The 21,173-nt window shown below is 49.4% G+C and overlaps 1 protein-coding gene across 3 annotated transcripts in view; it reads right to left on the bottom strand.

Moving 5' to 3' along the window:
* Nucleotides 1-321: 321 nt before the first annotated feature.
* The window catches only part of SKI (SKI proto-oncogene), a 101,442-nt gene continuing 80,590 nt past the window's right edge, over nt 322-21,173 (bottom strand). For 2 of the 3 annotated variants that reach the window (XM_054175628.1, XM_054175629.1), the window contains 6 exons: nt 8,362-8,487; nt 7,686-7,801; nt 6,055-6,332; nt 5,535-5,836; nt 3,530-3,760; nt 322-2,231 (listed from right to left, as the gene is read on the bottom strand). In XM_054175628.1, coding sequence (XP_054031603.1) covers nt 2,043-2,231; nt 3,530-3,760; nt 5,535-5,836; nt 6,055-6,332; nt 7,686-7,801; nt 8,362-8,487 — 1,242 coding nt within the window. In that variant the 3' untranslated portion in view covers nt 322-2,042. The remainder of the gene's footprint in view (nt 2,232-3,529; nt 3,761-5,534; nt 5,837-6,054; nt 6,333-7,685; nt 7,802-8,361; nt 8,488-21,173) is intronic. The other variant, XM_054175630.1, reaches the window with a different exon arrangement.

Here is a 21,173-nt window from a genome sequence, read left to right as displayed (position 1 = left end):
AGCGCCTTCCAGACTGCTGCTTTCTGTACCAGAGAGGTGCCCAGGGTCTTCTTGCTAGCACTCACAGTTGTTAGGGTGGTGAAGATGGCTTCAAGCAAACAGCTCTTGCTTAAAAAAAAGACTCTAAGGTACTGCAAGTGAAGTCTCTAATTTCAGGACTGGAAGCTGCTTTCCATCTACTGGGAAAGAATTCTGAAGCTCACACAGTTTGTGTTGCTGTCCAAAAGCAAGTGGAGGTTGTTGGAAATGGTTTCTTTGTTCAGAGGAACTCCTGTGCATGATGATGCATGGGGGGTGGGGTTTTGTGGGTTTTTCTTTTCCCCCTTTTTATTCTTTAAGGTAAAAAAAGTGTCAGCATTGCCTCCTAGAAGGTGCTGAGAGGAGAAATGAGCTGGAAGGCACATCTGCAGCCCCAGGTCACACTCGCTTCCTGCTGAGGAGCTCGAGTGTGTAAGAGGTGAGAGTTTGTGGGTGAAAATCATTTTGCTCTTGTTCAGTAAAGCACCAGCTTTAATCACGAAGCACTTCCAGGAGCATCTCCACTGCTCCCCAACCTCCCTTGGCTACAACCCAGGTAGAACAGGTTTAGAACTGAGCCAGCAGTGCGCTGGCCTGGAGAATTCATGTTTGGGAGCATTCCACACCGTGTGAAGGTGATGGTGGTGTCGGGGGGTGGAGAGCTGGGCTGATGGCTTGCACGGGCCGGGCAGGGCAGACTGGAGAGCACTGGGCTGTAAACGTGGCAGCCATGGACTGCAATGCAGAGTGAGGGTGGACAAAGTGCAGCTAAATGACAACTCAACACCTGGAGCACCAGCACCAAGCCAGCAGTGACTCGCTGCACTGCGCTTCTGTTCCAGGGCTGCGGCTTGGATCCAAAAATTAAAGCAATTTCTCTCTTTCAAAACAAAAAAGGGGTTAAGATGGAGGCTTATTCACAGCAGCACAAAGGTGGCTTCTCTGTGCTGTAGCATCCGGCACTGCGCCGCTGCGCTCCGTGGGCACAGAGCTCCTGACTGACAGTTCAAGACAAAAGCAGGAGAATACTGAGGGTATGGTGAGGTGGTGCAGCAGAGATGAGGCTTAAGGAAACTGAGAGCTGAAGTAAAAGATTTCAGAGCGACTTCCAAACCTGTGCCTGCCTGAGCAGCTCAGCCATTGCCTTCTGCACTTCCTTTTCCTACAGCTGAAGTCTCTCTTGAGGGGAGCCCTTGCACGCAGCAGCGAATGAAGATGTCTTCAGAGAAGATGGGGTGGTCTGCAAGGCTGGGTTGTCCTTCTAGAGCACACCTCCTCCTCTCACCACCCACCCCCCTTTACAAGCCTGCATCTTCCTTTCTGCTCGTGTTCAGGACGGGAAGGGAGGAGCATTCTCCCTAAGGAACAGACCAGCTCAGAGAAGCAGCCTGCACTTCCACAGCCAGGGGACGGGATCAGAACTGCGATGGCTTCCTGGGTGGCTGGAAAACTGCTAATGAAGTGGTGTCATCACCAGAGGGCTTCTGCCATGAGAATCCCACAGCCTGTTACAAGTCATTAAAAATTGTGCATCCAAGGTTTTGCTTTTACAGGTTCATATAAAAATCTTGTTAGTTTTTTTTTAATACCAAGTCTGTGTAATGAATTATTTTAAATAGCTTATAAGAAAAGTTTGTTTTTCAAATTCCAAAATGTTCCAAGAGGCAGAAGGGCAACACCAAACCACTGCCATGCTTGCCTTTGACTCTGATTTCAGTTGGACGATGCTGCTTGCTTGGAGTTTGCCGGTAGAAAATTTGCTGTGGACTCAAAAGTAATTTGTTTACAAACACTTTGTGTTTTATAGGCACAGTAAGACGTTGTGCTATGGACTGGAGAAACAAGAGGCGTAGCTCAGTGCTTCTGTTAGCAAGAGGAACGTTTGCCTTCCACCTATTGGGAACTCACATGGCTAGACCTGTGTGCCAGGACACAACTACTCACACATGCATCACACGTACCCCCCACACACCTCCCTTACTGTGCAGACACCTCCTGCTCTGGGCTCTAGTTGCTGTGGTGCTTCAGTTCTCCAGGCTGCTCGTCGTGGTCTCGCTGCTGGGCTGACTGCTGGATTTAGGCCACAGTTGTTCCTGAAGTTCCTTGACTACTTTTTCCAAGTGTTCTCGAGCCTCCCTTTCATGCATCAGGTCAGCCCGGAGCTGCTCCCTGTCAGCCTCTGCGTGCTGAAGCTTAACCTGCAGGTCCTCAATCTAGAGAAAAGCAAATTAGAGACACAAACTATTTGTACATTTCAAGGGCAGTGTGATGCTGTAGACTTAACCACAGACACTCTGAGAGCAGTAACAAACCCCTCTATTTCCAGCCTGTTCCCTATTTTTTCCCTACTGCTGTACAGCTATGCAAAGGCACTGCAGGAACTGTTTCACTTTGAACTGCTTCAAGATTTCTGGTGGCTTCCAGAAAGGAGAGGGAGCACCAGGACGGTCAGGAGTGCCTTGGTGGAACACATCTCTGCTCACTGCAGCCCTTAAACTTTTACAGCTGAGCGTGCACAGGGACTCTGCTGTCAGAGCTCTGACACCCCCTCAGTGCTGGTGAGGTCACAGCCCCCCCAAACACACACAACAGGACCCTGCCAGTGTACCAGCAGTGGCCTTAGCAAAGCCAAACCTGCAGCAGGTTCAGCTGCTGGAATCTCTTTTCTGCAGTGACTTCAGCCTTTCCTATCAGCAAACCCTGCTTGTTCCCTCCCAAGGAGGAATGTAGCAGGAGACTTCAGGCCCATGACACCACGAGGGAGGAGACACCTGCAGAGCTCTCTGGTACCTTCGCTGTTGACTTTTATCTGCACTTGCTGTGGCCTTGGTTTGTTTGGATTTCATTTTGCTTGACTGGAAGTGAACTGCTGGTAACGCCCAGCACAGCAGCTCTGATCTGGTTGTGTTTAGTCTGGACACCTCTTATCAGTGAGACATCCTGTGATGGCAGAGAGGAAGCCCACATCATTTCCTGCTCCTGGGCTCCTGGTTAGACATGTCTCATAGTGGTACCAGTGGACCACTCCCCTTCCCGTTATTGAGAGCCTGGGCTGAGAAGTAGTTCTGATTGCTCCTGCTTTTTCTTTTCCTCTTTCCCTCCTCCCTTAAAGTGACCACACCAGCCACAGGCAGCTCTTGCTCCAGGTGTCACAGCAGGGCTACCAAGCACGTGTGTGTGTAGCACCATGCCTGGCAGGACCTGCTGCTGCACACATGGGCTCCAAGAGCTCCCTGTAACACCAATGCAGGAGTTATCCTTAGGGGGAGAGACTGCTCAGGAGCCCTCTGTCGAGGATGTGGGACTGACACAGGTGGTGCAGCAAGTTGGTAACACCCTGTGTAAGGACTCAGGTTGTCAAGGACATGATGTGGGCAGAGACACAGACAGCAGCCAGGTTTGTATCAAACCAGACAAAACAAGGCCACTGGCATTAGAGTACAGACAGACCCTGGAGGCTGCAGCGCCAGTAGAGCTCCCCTGCTGGCACAGCTTCCTGCGCTGGGCTTACCTGGGCCGAGTACTTGGCCCGCAGCCTGCCGGCTTCGCAGCCCTTGTCGCACACCCGGATCTGCCTGGCCTGCTCCAGCTCCCTCTTCAGCCGCACCCGCGACTCGTTGGCCTCCTTCATCTTCTTCTCGTTCTCGGCTCTCAGCCGCTCGATCTCTTTCCTTAGGTTGCGCTTCGCCTCTGTTGCTTCTCTCAGCTTCTCCTTCTTAGCCACTCTTAGGAACTCCAGCTCCTAGAGAACAAAAGCAGGGACCCTGTGAGAACTCAGAGTGCAAGGAAACAGAGCTGGCAGGGATGAGCCCAGCCCATACCCCCCCCTTCTGCTGGACAGGACCAGGGCTGATGCCTGGAGCTCACTCTTTGTACAAACCCTTCTCCTTTAAACCAGCACCAGATCCTGCACTCAAGATACCCTGAGTTCTTGGATAATGAAGAGCTACAGCCACATTTTGCTTTGTCAAGCAAAATAGCTGTGACCATCTGTGACTGAATAAAGATGAAGTGCGGTTGGAGAGAGCTCTGAGCAATGTGCTCTGCACCAGCTCAAAGTTTCAACCCCCCCCAAGTGCAATAATGCCTGCACTGAAACTGAAGGCACTGAAGATGCTCAATGCACAGAGGTGCAGTCTGTGAGTGCCCTTTGTGGACAGCAAAGCTGAGCAGGAAAGTTCATACCTGCTGAGGCAATCCATCAGCAGCTCCATTCTATCAAGCCCCTCAAGGCAAGCATCAGCAAAACCAATTTGTGTATCTTCTTTCTAATTCTAGGCAGTTTGGGTTTGTTGGAGGTTACTGGGGTGCAGCATGAAGGCTCCTGGCAAGCAGCCCATGGACAGCTCTGGCACAGCATCTGGAAATCTCCAGGCTAAAACTTCAGCTAAATCAAAACCAGGCTTTGCTCTGGAAACTGCTACTGCCCAGGTCCTCCCCAGGAGCTGCCACCTGGAAATCTCACATCCAAGAGACAGCCATTAAGTGAAGTGATAATGACAAGGAGCCTAAAGGTCCAAAGGAACAAAGTCCTAGGCTGTTACAAAGCCGGTTTTAAGGGACATGTCCAGCAGCAGCACAAGGATGGGGCTCACTAAAGGGCTGTCTCCTAAACGGTTAAATTAGAAACTAAAGTTTGATTCCCCTCCCCGCCTACAGTGAAGCAGCATTTCCTCTGTCAGAGTCAAACCCTCACAGCAGCTCCTTTCTGAAAGTTACACTGCAGTGGGGTCATGGGAAATTCACTTTCCTGACACTCTCACCTCCCAGGCAGGCCCTGGTGAGCTCAGCCCTGCCCTTGGAGCACCCACAGCTCCTGCTTTGGAGCTGGGAACCTGCCGCTGCCCAGGTGGGAAGCGAGGGCCAGGTTCCCTCTCAGCCCAAGGTGCACTGAATGCCTCAGCACTCAGTACTGCCTCACCCACTCCTTTGTCTAAGGCCTCTTCACTTCAAGTGCAAGCTGACTGACTTACTTAGACCTGGAAAACTTGCCTTTAAATATCTGCTACTTACAAACATTTACTTTTAAATACATAAACCCAAGCATCTGTTTGCTGAAACAGAAGGGAATGAAGTGGCCAGGCTGCAGTTCAGCTCTTCAGCAGAGCTTCCACCAATGTCCCAGGAATAGCCTCCCTCAGCTGGGCAGTGGCAGGACTTCCACAAAGCTTTTAGAACTAGGGATAAATCCTCCATAAGGACAGAAATGTTTCTAGTTCAGTGAAATGAAGACAAAATAAACTGTGCTGAACCAGAGGATTTTGTTGGTAATGACAAGATGTTGATTTTGGTAACCATGGATTTATACCCCAAGGCAAAAGCAGGTGGCCAGCTTAAAGCTGTCGGAATGGTTCCTGCACACTCCGGTTTCCCAACTGGATTTACAGCAGCACCCCAGAGAAGGCTGTTGCTATTTGGGAAAAATGAGGCAACTCTCCTTCACAGGAGACCACCTCATGGTGTTACCTGGAGGAACATCTGCAGGCAGCGCTGAGAGAAAGCTGCTTTGCCCTTACCTGATGTAGACTGCGTTTGGCTTGCAAGGCAGCGTTTAGCTTCTCTTCCTGCTTCACTCTCATCTTCACAACTTCATGGAGGAATTTTTCTTTGGCTTCTTTAGTATCTAGGCCACTGTCCAGGGCCTGCCTTAGGTGCTCCAGCTCAGCTTCCAACCCGCTGCTGTGAGAGTCAGAATGTGTTGCAACCTCATATGAACTGTTGACTGTGACTGGGGCTTGCATCCCAGGTGAGCTCATGTCCTTTGCGGAGCTGGATGAAGTAAAGGATGGGGAGGAGAGCGAGGATAAGGAGGAGGTGACTGAAAGACAGAAATGTCAAAAATTAATTTAAAAAATGTCTAAAAATATCCTAACTCCCCTCCCAGTTATGTTCCACTCGGTTTTCACTCCCACTTAAGGTTGTTTTACCCCCCACTGAGGTATTTTGAACACAACAGAAGCCGAGCAGCTAACTCCTGTGATTGCTGGGGAAAATCCAGCGTGGACGGAACAAGGCAAAGGCAGCTCTGTCACTTACATTCTTCCCTGGTTTCTACTTCAATTTCTGCTTCTGACTCCTTGTCCTCTTCAGGGGCAGTAACAGTGGCTGCAGCAGTGGCTGCTGCCTCTGGGACAGTTGTGTTCTCTGCAGCCAGCTTCCTCTTCCGTGGCTGGACAGTGGTGCTCAGGGGCTCGCTGCTTCGTGACACCACCGTGGCACAGGGTGGGTTGCTCACAATCTTCTGTTGGGCTGGAGGTGCAAGTGCCACATTGGGGGCCACAGCATTCTCAAAGCTTTTGTAGGAGTAAAAGCTGCTTTAGAGGGGGAGGCAAAAGGAGAAATCAGTCACATTCTTGGCTTTAAAATGCTTCCCAAGCCATGTGTTACACTGAAACTGCAAGACACTTCCTAGAACGCCAGTGAAGCTCCACTGCTTTCCACCAGCTAAGGCTCTGCCCTTATTTGCTCAGTGTTCTGCACTCACTTAGACAGGGAGGTATTTCTGCAGCTGACCTCCAGCCAGTTCAGAAGGGGACAAAGTGTTGTGAGAGCACCAAGGAGATGAGACCTCCCAGAGACTAGAGGTCATGCTGCTGTTTCTTCATGATCTCCCTGCATTACTTCTGTCTATCCACGAATGTTTGGTGAACGTGGCAAAGGCACCTCCTCAAGAAAGGCCACAGCAGACCAAAAAGCCTCCTCTTGAGTACATTTAGCTTTTGACCCAGTGTGAGTCTGAGACCTTGGATGGCAAACCACAGCCTAAACCCCAACAAACCTGCATTAAGGACAGCAAAACTGTAATGCCAAACATGGGAGTTTGCAAAGAACCACAGCAGTGCCCTCTGCCAATTCAGCTCACTATCTACTGCAGCTGCACATTCAAATGTCCCCACAGCTTCTAAGAAATTTATTCATACAGGCAGCAAAATCTGTTCTGCAGAACACTGCCTAAAAATACCTGGCCACTCCTAGTCAAACTTTCCAGAAGCAATCATTACCTTTGGGCAGAAATCGGGCTCGAAGAGTTCCAATTGCCCTGACACCTTCTGTTGTGTGACACCAGTGACTCGCTCTGGTACCAGTTTATGTTCCTACCCAACTGCAGGATCTGCCCTACGCCAGCTTTCTAATGGGTCTTTCAAGCTGAGGAGTCTTCTACAGGCTCTCCTGCCCAGTGTGCTCCACCATGACCCCCCTGGGCCCCTGGCCATCAGGAGGGAATGGTGTTGCCTGGATTGAGTCCTTCCTCTTGCCATGGCACTGCCAGTTACACAGCTGTTGCAGGGACCAGTTGGAGGTTGCCTGGAAATAGCTGGCTGGTCCCTGACCGCCTGCCCTAAGAGAGTAACTCAATTTTCCTCCACACAGTGAAGCCTAAGAGCCTCTGATGACTGTACCCACAAATGATCCTAAGTTCCCAGCAGCAGCCTTCCTTTCAGCCTTCTGTGGCCTAAGAGAACCTCTTTGCTGGACCCACCAAATACCCTTCCCATCACTGTCTCCCTTCTGCAGCTGCAAATGCTTTTTACATCTGACACGAGTGGACCGGGTGAGTTGCAAAGCCACAGTAACAGTGCCAGGGACCAAATACCAAGCAACCTGGCATCAAATAAATCTCCACAGCCCCCAAGCCCTCCCTCCCCCTTCAGCCACTGTCCCCTCACCTGTCTCGGATCAAGGCAGGCAGATGGGTGGAGAGCTCCTTCTCATTTGCCGACACCGCAGGGGACCAGGGCCGGAAAGCAGAGAGACGCTGGCGGGGGTGGACACAGCCAATGCTCTGGGGAGGAGGGGAAAGAAAAGTAAGTCCATAGGAACAATCTTCTGAGCTATGAATCACAGCAGAGTGATGCTGAGGCTTCCTGGGGCACAGTCTGGCATCTCTGAAACCACTCCCCACGGGCTAGAGCCTGATCTGTAGACTCCCTGGGAGAGGGGAACTGCACTGGTGTCCAACCTCCCATGGCTTGGCTCTGCCATGGAGCCTGCAGAGACCACAAAAGGCTTCTGGGTCTTGCGGGATTCCTGTAGCTCAAAGGTGCGAAGGGATTGTGTTCTTCATTGTCACAGTCAAGGACAGTGAGCACTGGAAGATGGCAAAGGAACTGGGGGGACTGTAGAGCTCAAGGGTTTACTGGGAAAAGGATGGAAATGTTACTATGCAGAAACCTGGGCAAGCTCTTTCTCTCCTTTTCTGGTTTCTAGCAGAGGCCCGTGGCAGAGGGGCTGGAACTAGATGACCTTCAAGGTCCCTTCAAACCCAAACCCTTCTGTGATTCTAAGAGTGATGCCACATGCTCATTTGAGCTCTCTTTGAACTACAAAGCCTTCAGCAATCACCTTGTTAGATGAACTGGATAAGGACCGTAACCAACTGGACTGTTTTTCCTTCTCAGAAGAAGCTGGAGATTGGGAAGCAGAGTCATCTATTTTGGGCTTTTTGGAGGCAGGAGGATCTGAAGAGACCTGAAACAAAGACAGGCAGGAAAAATCAAAGACAGAATTACTCATTTTGCAATCAGCTTGGAAACAGGTTACAAGGCAAAAGTAAATTCTGTATTTCAAAGAAGCATGGGGAGGGGTTCTGCTTTTTCTAAGCCCAAGGACAAACAAAGGAGGGACAGCCACAAGCCACGGCACAGTGCGGCTCCATCCCTTCATTTAACAAGCTCTGATCAAGTATGGATGGTGCTGGAGCAATAGGCAGTGCTGCAGTGAGACATTCACACCAGGGTGCAGAGAACCATCAGCCCTTTCTTATTTCTGCATGCAGAAAGGTGAGGTTTAATGTGGCTGCTGAGCTGGAAAGATTATTTTAAACGAGAACAGAACAGACTTTGTTATTCTGTTTGCAGTGGTTGTTATGCCGATGACTTCACTACCCCACAGCTGCAGTGGATTCTGGGGGTGCTGCCAAGAGCTGCTTTGCCTTTTCCACAAGTGGCTCAGCTTGGCCCATAAATCATCCTCGAGCATAAGAAAGCCCTTTGGCAAGCAAAATCCCTTTCCTTCAACACTGTGAAGGAATAAAATTCCTATAGTCCCAGCGTGGCTTGCAAAAAAATTGGTAACTACTGGTTTAACTGGTGCCCTGGGGATACCAGCCTGCAGCCCTGCCAGCACAAACACATCAGGAGGGAGGGAGAAGGTTCTGGACCTTACTCTGCACCATGACCAGAAGTAGAGAGATGTACCACCTCAGCTTCTATTTCTTCTTCTTGCCTGTCTGCCTTCCCATACTCCCATGCAACCTGTTTCCAAGTGAGGTGGCAGAGCCAGGCTGCAGCAGGAAGCGGGAGCTGCTCTTGTTTGCGTTCATTTTTATCCTCCTTGCACCTCGCTGTGATTTCGGTGTATTTATACAGGTGTGTCTGCACAGCAGCTGGAGAGCCTGAAATGCTCCAGCGCCAGGTCTCTTGCCAGTGGAAGGAAGGATCCTATTTACCCATGGCTTGTGTTCAGGAAATCGGTCCCCATCGAGGCATCTTAAACTGGGGACTTGGAGACTGCTCTCCAAGGACTCTTCCCTCCTGAGGGTGGGATCTCTGTGGCTCTACCCCGGGAGTACAGGAGGAACCACAAGCAGCATTGTTAAAATGCACTTCTCCAGGCTCTCCCACTTGACTTCTGGGCCACTAACTAGAGCAGGGCCATCCCTTTTGCACACCTTAACGAGGAGGAAATTATGACCTCACGTCCATGCTCTGTCTGCTACTTCCATGGCAGCAGGGCAGTGGTGTGGAACTGTGGCTCGAGCCGATGCCTCCAGCTGATGCCAGTTCATCTGGCAGCACACACCACTCTTACTGCTTCCTCAGCCCAGTGTGCATAGTAACATAATCAAACCAAGGCTGGAGGCTTTAGTACAACATTCCCTGGCGCTCGGAGCTCGGGGCAGCTTTCCATATGTAGCAGATGAAGAAGAATGACATGGGTGTGTATGTGTCACCCCAAGTATAAAATTAGCCTGTGCCAGTGCCAAATGCCAGCTCCAATGGATTTGCAGAGGATTCTTTGGGCACAGCTTCAGGCTTCCCTAGGGCTGACTCTTGTAGTGGCTGTGGCACAGTCCCTCCCATCTAAGCCAAGGAAGAAAAAGGCATTTCTGTAGAAACTGCAGGCCGATGTGTTGGGAAGGATCTGGGTTTGCTTTCAGAGATGCTGCCTGTGCAGAATTAGTGACAGCATTAGAAAGGTATTTGGCAACTGACTACTGATCCCAACCCTATCCACTGGGGACGGTGAGCTGTGTGGGGAGGGGAACTTGGGGTGGAGGGTGGGGAGGAAGGGGGGCTTGGAATGAGAAAGGCAACAGGTGGCAAGACTCAGCATGGAAAGCCCTTCCTCCCCCCGACCATCCGCGCTCTGCTGTCTGCAGAACATTCTGTTCAGGCAGGCGTGGAGTTGGCCATCCTGGGCCCCGTACCCCCTGCGCGCCCCCTCCACCACGGGGCTCCCGCAGCCAGACTGGGGCCTGTGCCACGGGGCTCTGGGGAAAGGAGAGCAAGGGTCAGGTTTTAGAAAGGTTGGAGGTGAGGCACAGCAACTGATTTCAGCTCTACAGAAATGGTGTCTCACCTCCAGCTTTCTCCTGTCCCTCACTGCCTCCCTTTTAAATCAAGGCTGACACCGAGGATCAGGAGGGCTCTGAGCACCGAGCATTTCAGCAGACCTGGGAAGTGATGCTTAACCTCTTGTTGCCAAGAGCCACTATTGATCTGCAAACGTGAGCTGCTGCTAGAAAAGCCCCTGCAGCAAACAAGGGCATGCATGGGGACAAAATAGGTTTGTCTTCCCCACAGAGAGATGGAGGAGGAGTGAAAAGGGGGGCAGCAGAGCAGGTGCTAAGGGGGCAGTGCAGATTTCTCTAACTTCATTTCCCACCACAGGACTCCTCACTATTCCAACGAACCAGTGCTGTCTGGGGCAGTTACACACTTCAGCTGGACTCAAAAAAGGTTTGCTGCCAACCTAATCTGTGACATGCTGTGGTGACCTCCGTCAGCTTTCTTCCCCATCCACCCCCCCTATTCAGTTCACACAGGTCATCTGCTGCTTGAGGCAGGAATTGCCTCTCAGCACATGCTTTAACCAACCCAGCATGCACCCAGCTTCCATTTTAACAATGTAAAGTGTCACAGTTGCAGTGGTTTCCCACCTGGCCCATGAAACATAAAGGCACTACACACTGCTCTCAGGCAAGAAACGGAGGTCCGTCTCTGGAAGTCACCAAACAGCTTCTAACTACAACCTGTGGTCATCGGATTCCATTCTTGCTCTTGCATCATTCTATCTGCTTGGACATCCCACTGGAAACTGCTCCTGGCAGGGGGGCTGGAACTAGATGAACTTTAAGGTCCCTTCTAAGCCAAACCGTTCTATGATGTGATACCCCCAGCAGTGCTGTGGCTGTGAGGTACTGCACCTCTCCTGCTTTGTGCAGCCCCTGACGCTGGAAGGGGCAGAAGCACATCTGCTCACAGCTACAAGACGACACTCAGATGTGGAACAAGACTTGATACTGAGCACAAAATCTCCTCTTCACATGACTCACCAATTACATCCCACTCTAGGACAGGTTCCAGGCAACCATATACCCCACTCTGACACTTCCAACCCAGCCACAGCAGCCAGCAAACCTTGGTATTGGCTCAAATGTGGATGATTTGACTTCATTTTCTCTCTTTGCCAAATAGTGAAACACACGAAGTTGCAAAAGCAATACTGAAAATCTGATGTCACTTTTTTGCCATCTTCATAAAATGCCTTCAGAAAAACTTGAACACAAACCCCAGAAGGCTGAAACAAATATGTCCTTACTTCCTATTCCATTTTTCTTCCATTGCAGGCAACGTAATGATTTGTTGTCAGATGGGCTTTGTGCTGGGCAAAGGGATCTGACGGTGTTTATGTTCTCCAGCCCACAGAAGTAAGGAACTTCATGATACAAAACGGGACCGGGAGGGCGATGTGAAACATCTACTTAAGCTTTTGGATGGCTGTTTTCTGAAGCAATTGGGTTTTGAGGAAAAACAGATCTAGAAAGATTTATAAAGTTACTAAAAAAAGCTTTCCAGAGTACATTCCAAAGGGAAGTTTGGGCATGTGAACTTTACTGTCAGCCATTTTAAGGCAAACTGAAATTAAGCGGCCCAGTTTGGCCTCCAGCCAGCCAGGGCCACATTTGACATGTCAGATCAAATTTTCTACTTCAATTAAGTGTTACAGTAACAAACCCTGAGAGCAGGAGAATTATTGACCCCCTCCTCCTCACACAGGAAAAAGCCTTCCCCAGTGCTCTGCACCGAAACAGACCCAGCAGGCCCAGCAGCAGCACCAGCACCAGCTCAGCACCAGCACCTTGCTTTGCCATGCAGCAGAGCAGCAGGGAAACAAAAGTGAAGGCTGGGCTTCCAAACCCCATTCCCTGAAGTCATTTTCCTTCCCTTGCTTCAAACACTCTTAAGAGGGCTGAGGTGATGATTTCTGCTCTCTCCTCCCTCGTGGCTCACTCTGCCCCAGAGGCCACTCTGTGCTGTCGGCGCCATCCGCTAGGGGTTAAGCTAAGACCACTCCAACAGGACAGAGCCTGGGACTCGGCAGGGACACCGCCAGGCCAGGCCCTGCGCTGCTCAGGGCTCAGCACTGACGGCCCAGGCCTGCACAAAGGCTCCTACCGCTGACCGAGTGCTCTGCAGCCTGTGCACAACCCCAGCCAGCACCTACCGAACAAGCTAACAGCACTCCCTGCAACCCCGCGTCCACAAAACACTGAGGTCCCTATTAAAATCCCTGATTTCAGCATGCTCTTTGTCAACCCAGGCTTTGCTTTGTTGCTCAGCTCTTGTGCAGGGGCAGTGAAAACCGGGCTGCTTTTGCCTCATTCAGAATGGAAAACCTTAGGTGAAGGGAGTTGAAAGTATTTAAGAGGCCTCCTTGCCTGTGGAACTTGGAGCTTCGAAAAGCACCTTCAGAGAAGCAGCCCATGCCCCACATTGGGATCTCTCCCCTGCCAATAAAATCTCCCCATAACTGGGGCTAAGTCTGGCACCCAGCTCCAATCCTAATTGAAAACACAGATCTCGGTTAAAGCAGGGCAAGAGCCAATGCTAGTCTGTGTTTGTAACCTTTCCAGGGCTAGGTGTGAATGCATTTCCACCATGTGTGGTGAAGGGTATGAGTCAAAGAGTAAGAACTCCAGGCCTCTCTGCTCTTCAAAGTCAGGGACGCAGGGGCAGCCTGGTGCTGGAGCAGCTCTTATGGTGGCTTTGAGAGCATCTGACAGGCTGGGAGCAGGTGCAGTGACCCACACTGCATGGGGCTGCTCATTCATCTCTGCAGGAGGCAGCTGAAGGGGCAGAGCATGCTCGGTGCTGAGGCTGGGCAAGCTGTCCCTTGGAGCAGAGCACTCCTTTTAAAGAGGGACTGGAAATGTGGATGCCATGCCAGCAGAAATCACAGCATCCTATGTGGCATCTTCAGAAATGAAAGATTTAAAGCTCCCCAAATCTATCAAGGATCCCCAAATGCACAAATCTGTATTCTGGGCTCTTGCAAAAATTAATTGGGAAGATACTGGGAGGCTAAGGAATTCAATTTCACATCCCTAACTTGGTGTAAATCAGGAACATCTCCACTGAACACTGCAGTCAGAAAAGCAGGTAGGGCCAGAGCAGGCTAAAGAACAGAAAATGGGCTGTAAGTCTCTAGACAGCTCAGTCTCATTTTGTTCAAGCTCCTGCTTCTGGCTCAAGCAAAGAGCTGAGTTCAGTTATACCATGAGAAAGGGTGAGGCTTCCTGTCTCCTCCATACCCTGTCTGGGTGTGAAAATTAAGCTGCTTTCTCATTTAGGGCACAAACCACAAGCCCAGAGGCTGGCCTGATATAAGCATGGAGAAACCCCAGAGACTGCTTGGGTTCACAACGTGTCAGACACCCGAAGGTAAAACAACACTGAAAGAGCAAGAAGCTGACAGTGTGCATCCTGCACCACCAGCTTCCAATGCCCATGCTGGTGCTCAGCGCTGAAGCTGCAAGGCAGCCTGTGCTGCACCAGTACAGCACCACAGGCTCAACTGCCCTGTGCCTGTGGAGCACTGAGGGCCCACCGGCTGAGCAGGATCTTCCACCCATTCAGTGAGCCTCTGATTCAGAGTTCCCTGGTTGTATTTTTTGTTTCTGTCAAAAATTCTCATCTGCCCCTCTCAGCTGACACTGACGCCAGGGGAACCTGCTCTGCAGGCAAACACCTCAACCAGCAGCTGTCCTACAGAGAGCAGCAGAGGTGCAACACCCTGCTGGCAATGAACACCTCTGCACCACAGGCCCTGGACATTCTGAGACCAGCCTAACACCTCTTCTCAACCAAACTTCCCTCTTTAGGTAAACTGCCTGGGAAAGATGACTTTGCAGAGGACACAGTGGCGGAACAGACAGACAGAGAAGGGTTTGTGACTCCAGGTTTTGCTGCTGATTGATCTCTCTGATTCTAAGCAAATCATTTCCACTGCCCTCCCTGAGGAAGCCAACAGCAGTTCTGTTCTACTTCAAAAGACATGTCAGGAACAAAGCTATCTCAGGCATGCTGCTGAGATGCTCTATGTATTCTCCAGGCTTTGCCAAGCTTACTTCACCACCACTGAGAAGCTCTGGAAGCATCTTTCTACAGGAACTGTAGATGATGCCACTCGGGCCTAAGCCACCACCCCAACCTGCTGATTTCATGCTGTTGCTAATGCCAGAAGAGCCCCAGGAGTCTCTAGAAAATATTTGCACAGAGCATTGCTGAGAGCTCTCAGTGTGTGAGCTCTGCTCCTACTCCAGGCAGAGCTCACCGAGCACACTGACTGGGAACTGCAAGACAGAACTTTTAGGTTCTAGTCTGAAGGGCTTGACTTGCTCACTGGTACGACCAGGGAGCAGTGAACTCAGCTGACCTGTAGAGATAAACCAGCCAGTATTACTTGCCCACTTTTAAAGAGTGCTAAGAGGTTTACCTTCTACTTTTCCTCGGACGAAAAGGGTGCAGAGGCTTATTGTAAGCACGACGAAGCCAAGGCACCGTGTGGTGACTCTACCAATGTCGTCTTTTTCCTCCAGAGCCCTAAGACTGGTACTGACACATGGCTGTCTTGTTGCACAGCCTTCTAAAGAGGCATTTCAGGAGAAATGGACCTTTTCCAGCAACAAGTACTCAAAGCTGCTTCTGGAGATTACCAAGACCACAACTCCTGAGCTTGGGAACTGAACTTAGAATTCTCCACATGGTGCTTTTATCAACTGCAGGCCTGAGTCTGTCTAAGAACAGGCTGAACCACGTGAGAGCAGAGTGTGTTCCCTGCTCCTCTGGCTGTCTGAAGACTTCAGATTTTGAGTTAAAATGAAACTAAACAATGCAAAATGAGAGGTACCTTCCACAGGGGTAAAAGGGCCATTTCTCTGCAGCCTTTAAGCCTTCACAAGCACGTCAGCTATGGATAGAACACTTGCTTCCTAAAGCCTCTTTGTGACGTGGTCCAGAAATGATTCATAAGGCATTAGAGGTCTTTCTAAGGACTGCACTTTCACGTGGATTAAAAGAAATAAATATATTCAGCTCGAGATTGAAAGCCATGAAGGGTTTGTGTCGATAATCAAAGCAGTTAAAAATACTGCTGGGCCAGGGGGCTGTAAGAAGCTTTACTGCTTGTCTACTGTATACCCTGAGAAGGGGAAGAAGAAGCCTTCCCCACTGCAGTGTGGTTCTAGGCAGTGAGGGGAGCATTTGTTTTATTTTCCTTTCTTACAATTTTGGTTGGATTGGGCAGCAGTCCAGGCTTTCCATCTTCCCATTTTTCACTGCTCTGGTGGAAGCAGCAGCGCTCGTTTTACCCTGTCATTTTGGGACGTGTGATTACGGGAAGTATTTGCTTTCTATTCTTGCCTTCACAGCACACATGCTGGCTGCCAGTGTGTCCCCCAAGTCTGACCTGTGGGGAATCTTCACAAACCACACTTGAGAACGTTTTGGAGAGCGCCTGTAATGCACAGGCATAAAAAGGAGCTGTGAAAAAACCCCTCACTGGAACCAACCTGCTCTCCCTATTGCTGAGCTGACAAGGACTCACTTTGTCTCACCCAGAGAGGGGATCTTCTGGTTGTGCAAAGGGCTGCTTTTACTTTGCTGGTTGCAGTGTAAAGCCACCTTCCCATCCCAGCCAGTCCAAAGAGGTGATGTCACAATAATTCACATGGTTATACAGGAAGCTCATCTTAAAAAAAGATCAGGAACCAAGTTTCTCACACCTCTGCAAAATCTTTAATGTCTGTGGAATCACATCCAAAATCTACTGCAGAAGTGGTGAAAAGGGACAGGACTACTTTCTTCCAGACACAACCTCAGCTTAAGGCAAATTTCTACAGAGTACCCTTTGATGAATTCATTCTGTGAAGGCAAATCTAAATTATTCTCTAGAACACCCTACCCAGCCCCTGGTGGAAGCCATCATCCACTTTCAAAGCTTCCTGGCTAGCACAAAAGACAGACCAAGTTTTTTCTCCTGCCTCGACATCTCTTTCTTTCATTCTTCAGCACAGCAACGTGGCCAGATGAGATCTCATGGTTGCTCTTATCCTGAGGAGCACACAGTAAGGCATTTCTACTAAGCTGAGGTATAGCAAAACCAGCAACAACTTCCAGCTCCACAAACTTGATTTTGAAATGGAAAGAGGAAATGCAAATCCTCTCTTTACTTTTCTATTCAACTGTAGGACTGGTAAAATTTCTGGGATTCCCCTGGGCCACTGAGACTTTCCTGCAGCTTGCTGACTTTTCCCTGAGTCCAGGATCAGTGAAGCTTGCTTAAAACGCTGCCTGGAAGCTCGCACTGAGAAAAAGTGCTCAGGCACTTCCACTACCTGTTTAATCCCTGTCTCAACAATTACTCTTTTATGTCACTGTTCTGCTCATATAAAACTAATCTTTTATATAGATCTGATCCTATAAATCCCCCAAACTCTCCAAATCTTTTACAAACATTGACTTTTCTACAGCCACTCTTGCACTCTCACATGTCTATAAATCTTTAGCAGCTGCTCAACGAAATGAGTATTTCCCATTCAAAGTGATTTTGCTTCCCTGATTCTTCCAGTTGAAATCCCTCTGCTGTGGGCAAGCATAAGAAGACCAAAGCCATCACAGTATGATGATACCCACTGCACAGATGGGAAAACTGAAATAAGCCAGAACCAAAAAGCCATGTGTGAATGTGGCTGTCAGCTAGCTCCATGTCAGCATTATATCCCTTAAACCAAGCACTCCCTTGACTTCCCCTCCTCCCCCCCTCCCCCCCACTTTGCTTTTAAAGAAGACAACTGATTACTTGTTAAATGATGTACTTGAGTTTTGCCTCTTGGCTGATGCAACTGGAAGCCTCTTTTCCACTGGCTGGGAGTCTGTTTTGCCCTTCCAGTGGAAACTAAAAGTTACAGTTTGAAAAGAATTCCCTGCCCTGTGCCTGAAAACAAAACAAAAGCACACAAAAAAAGTTCAGCTCACACTTCCCACTGGCTGAGCAGAGCCAGTGATGGAGACAAGTATAAACCAGGTCAGAGGGGCTAAGGAGGAAGAATGGCCTCTTTTCCCCTGGTCGTTTTTATTGGCAGCAGTTGCCTGGGAACTCTGCTGCCCTGTCAGTGCGAGGGGAAGGGACGCGGCCGAGTGCGGAAAACAAGCGGAGCGGCGACTGTGCCTGCACTGCCGTGGGCGTCCCAGCGAAACAGAGCAGCCCTGGCAGCTGGAACGGGCTGAGGGCTCTGCTGTGCTCTCACTGAAGCTGGGGGAAGTTCTGCCCTTGGATTCATCAAGGAAAACTCCACATTTCCTCTATGAGCAGATCTGCTTTGCCCAGTCTTTGCCACGCTGTCTGTGGGGTCAGGGCTCTGGTAATTAAAAAGCTGCCTGCAGCCAGCATTTTCTCCTCACATTTTCTCTGAAATGGAACCAGGCTCTCCTGCTGGAACTGCTCTCAAGTTCCAGCTCCAAACTCTCTCCAAGGCAGCAGTTCCTGTACTGTGAATTCAAGTCCACTCTGCCAGCCAAAACCCCCACTTCAGCCTCAAACGTTACATAAGGGATAAGCGTTCCCTTTGTGATTCCCACCAGCGCAGCTCTCCTCCCGGCACAGGCCCTTCCCCAGGTACCAGCTAACACCTAATGACCTTCAGCAACCAGACACTTTATGAAGCCAGGGAAGGGGGCTCTAAACTTTTGGAAGGGGTTTTTGGTGCTCAACTGTCCTGCAGTACCTGGGCAGGCAGCTGCCAAGCTCCAGACTGCCCTGATTTGGGTTTCCCAACTCCTCCTGCGCCACCAGAGCTCCCCTAGGGCACGGATTCTGGCCCCGTTGCAACTCAAAAGCTACCAGCATCCTGCCTTTGTTTTTTTAATCACAAGGACAAGCATTTGCTAACAGAGCCCTTTTTGCTTCTCAGAACTTCTTCCTCTTGGGTTCATCTGAATTTCATCTCCCTTACTTTGGCATCTTTCCTACTCGCAGGACTGGGAGCCGGTTCTCTGCTTTGAAGCCCAAGTGCTACGAGGTACAACTGCAATTAGCCCAGCTGTCCTCCCGAGTCACTGACTGAGTAGAGCACATCACCAGTGACCGATATTTTTCTGTTTTAACCAACAGACAATGCAGTTTTTCAACCCAAGACTGCTTTAAACCTGTCTTGGTGAAAGTACAGTGGCAATACATTGATCATGGATCATAGTTACAAATCCTATTAAGGTTAAAAGATCACACAGTGCTCCCAGTGAAACAAAATGGTCATCCGCCCTGCTGTACAGGAAACTACCACCCTGAGACTTGGATATCAAAAGATGAGTACATTTCTGACTGAAGGAGATGAGTAGTAAGTGTATAGCTAAGGATATTTTAGGTGCCAAGAGCTTTAAGATACTGAGTAAATTCATTATCATTAAAAGGAACTTGGTTTTCCTTCACATCCCTTCAGTCAAGGCCATTTCTGCAAGAACACACTTTTTGAAGAGTAACTTCTCACCACCCATATATAGAAGACAGGAAAAACCTAAATTCTTTGCTTACAAAATGTTTTGAAAGCTACAGACAGGCAGATGCTTCCTTAAGCAGCCGACAACTAACGTGCTCTACAGTTCTAAGAAAGCCACAAGAAGCTCATCTACTTTAAGTAACAGTTATTACTTCTGAAACCTCCCCAGAGCTCCAAGGATAAAGGCAGACAACCAATTACAGTCTTAGACTTTCAAAGCTTATTTTGCTGCCTTTAGAAATAAGCATCACATGCTCTTTCCACCAGATGCTGAGTTAAAGGGGGGTTGGTGTTAAGAGGGGAAGGAGAGAGTAGGAGGAATGCAGGAGAGGAGAGGACCCTTTGGTTTGCTCTTTCTGGCAAACCCATGCAGCACATCAGTCCTCCGTCAGCGAGGGTTTGCTTGGGAAGAACCTTTTCTGTTCCACTGAGTGACTTGTCTAAATAGAACTAATTTTAGCTGGAACATTAACCATGCAGGAGTGATACACTTAGAAAAGGATTTTTTTGTCCTTCGAAAGAGCTACAAAAGAGAAACATTTGCGACAGTTACCAAAAGATTAAAGTAGCAGAGCAAAACACTAGGCTGCGGCTACCAACGCCACCACCAGGGCTAGAGGAAAAGCCTGCCGCAAATTGTCCCTTTCAACACACACATTTTTAACCAAAAGCCCACCTGGTTTTCCCCTTTTCCCCCTACATTCTGACTACAGATAAGAGATCCAAGATGAAATGCCCACAGAATGCTGTGATGATGTACAGAGACACACAACAGATTTCAAAAGAGCTGTTTTGAATAACACCAAATGAGGCAGCAAAAGATAACGTGAAAGGGAAAATGGAAGGGGAATGGGATGGGCAGGAGGGGAAATCTGGGCCACTCCAGGAAGGCTTTCAGCTCTTGTGCAACGTGCTAGATGTTAAGCCTTTAGGGGAGAAGTGGCTGAGCAATAGCGGCGTGCAGCGTGACCGCGCGGCCACATGGGTTGCGTCTGCTACGACTCTATTAATAGGAGAGAAGATTACAGAGGTTTGCTACATCCAATCTGCATCTACCAACATAATTCCTGCTTTCTCTCCTTCCTGCCTTTCCTCAGAGGCTCCTAGGGATGTCAGAACACCACCAGCTACTCAGAAGAGCCCACTGCAGTCCATCACCACACCAGACTTGACCTTACCCTTGAGGTATTTGCTGGCCCCAGTTCACCCTTCGTACCTGACCAGGCACTCAAACTGCTGCTCGACGTTCGTCTGATGCTGCATATTCACACTGAAGCATTAACAGGCTTTAAACACAGGCTTCACTTCCAGCACTGACCTGAGCAGCAGAGTCTGGGCCTCAGTGGGCTCATGTGCAACGAGCTCTGTTCGTTGTGCCCCAGCACTAAACTCGAACACCCACTGGGCACAACAGCGCCGCTGCTTTTTCCTCTTCCTTCTCGCTTTCTCGTTACAATGCAAGTTCTATTCCCCATCCCCTTTCTGTGTGTGTAATGTGCCTGACCCCTATAAAGATGGTCAAATAAATATCTGGTGACCTCACAAGTATGAAAATAAGCTTGTTTGAAAGAAAATGTATATCTGCAGGGGCTTTGGCAGTAACTTTCAATTATTTTTAATTGCCTGGAAAATTAAAGTAAGAAAATAGTGTGGTATAAATGCTAGGGCACATTATTAAGCCATTTTCATCATATCTTAGCCATAAGCTTAATAGACAAAAAGGGTTTTTTTAAGGCTTGTTCATCTGTTCAATATGAATGGACTGTCTGTTCCCACACTTCCTCAAGGGGTAACTGAACTGCAATGTTCCATGATAGAAACCAGATTCTCTTTGACCTGGTGGGCAACAAGAACTCCACAGAACCTTCAAAATTTGGGTTTAATTACAAACCACCATGGAGCCTGGACGGCAGCCTGAGATCAGAAATACAAAGAAAGGAGCTGAGAGAAAGTTTGGAGCTGCAAATGCCAACCTCCCCTCCCCCACTTTCCTTCTCTTGAACCATGGGATGGATTTTTTTCATTTCCTTGTCAACACGACTGACTTAAAAACTGCAAAGCAAGCAGGATTTCCAAGGTAGCAGTCTCAGTCTGCCTT

Source organism: Dryobates pubescens, chromosome 33 (assembly GCF_014839835.1).
Source record: "Dryobates pubescens isolate bDryPub1 chromosome 33, bDryPub1.pri, whole genome shotgun sequence".
In the NCBI taxonomy this organism is placed as follows: domain Eukaryota; kingdom Metazoa; phylum Chordata; class Aves; order Piciformes; family Picidae; genus Dryobates; species Dryobates pubescens.
This window is presented reverse-complemented; position numbering and strand designations above follow the sequence as displayed.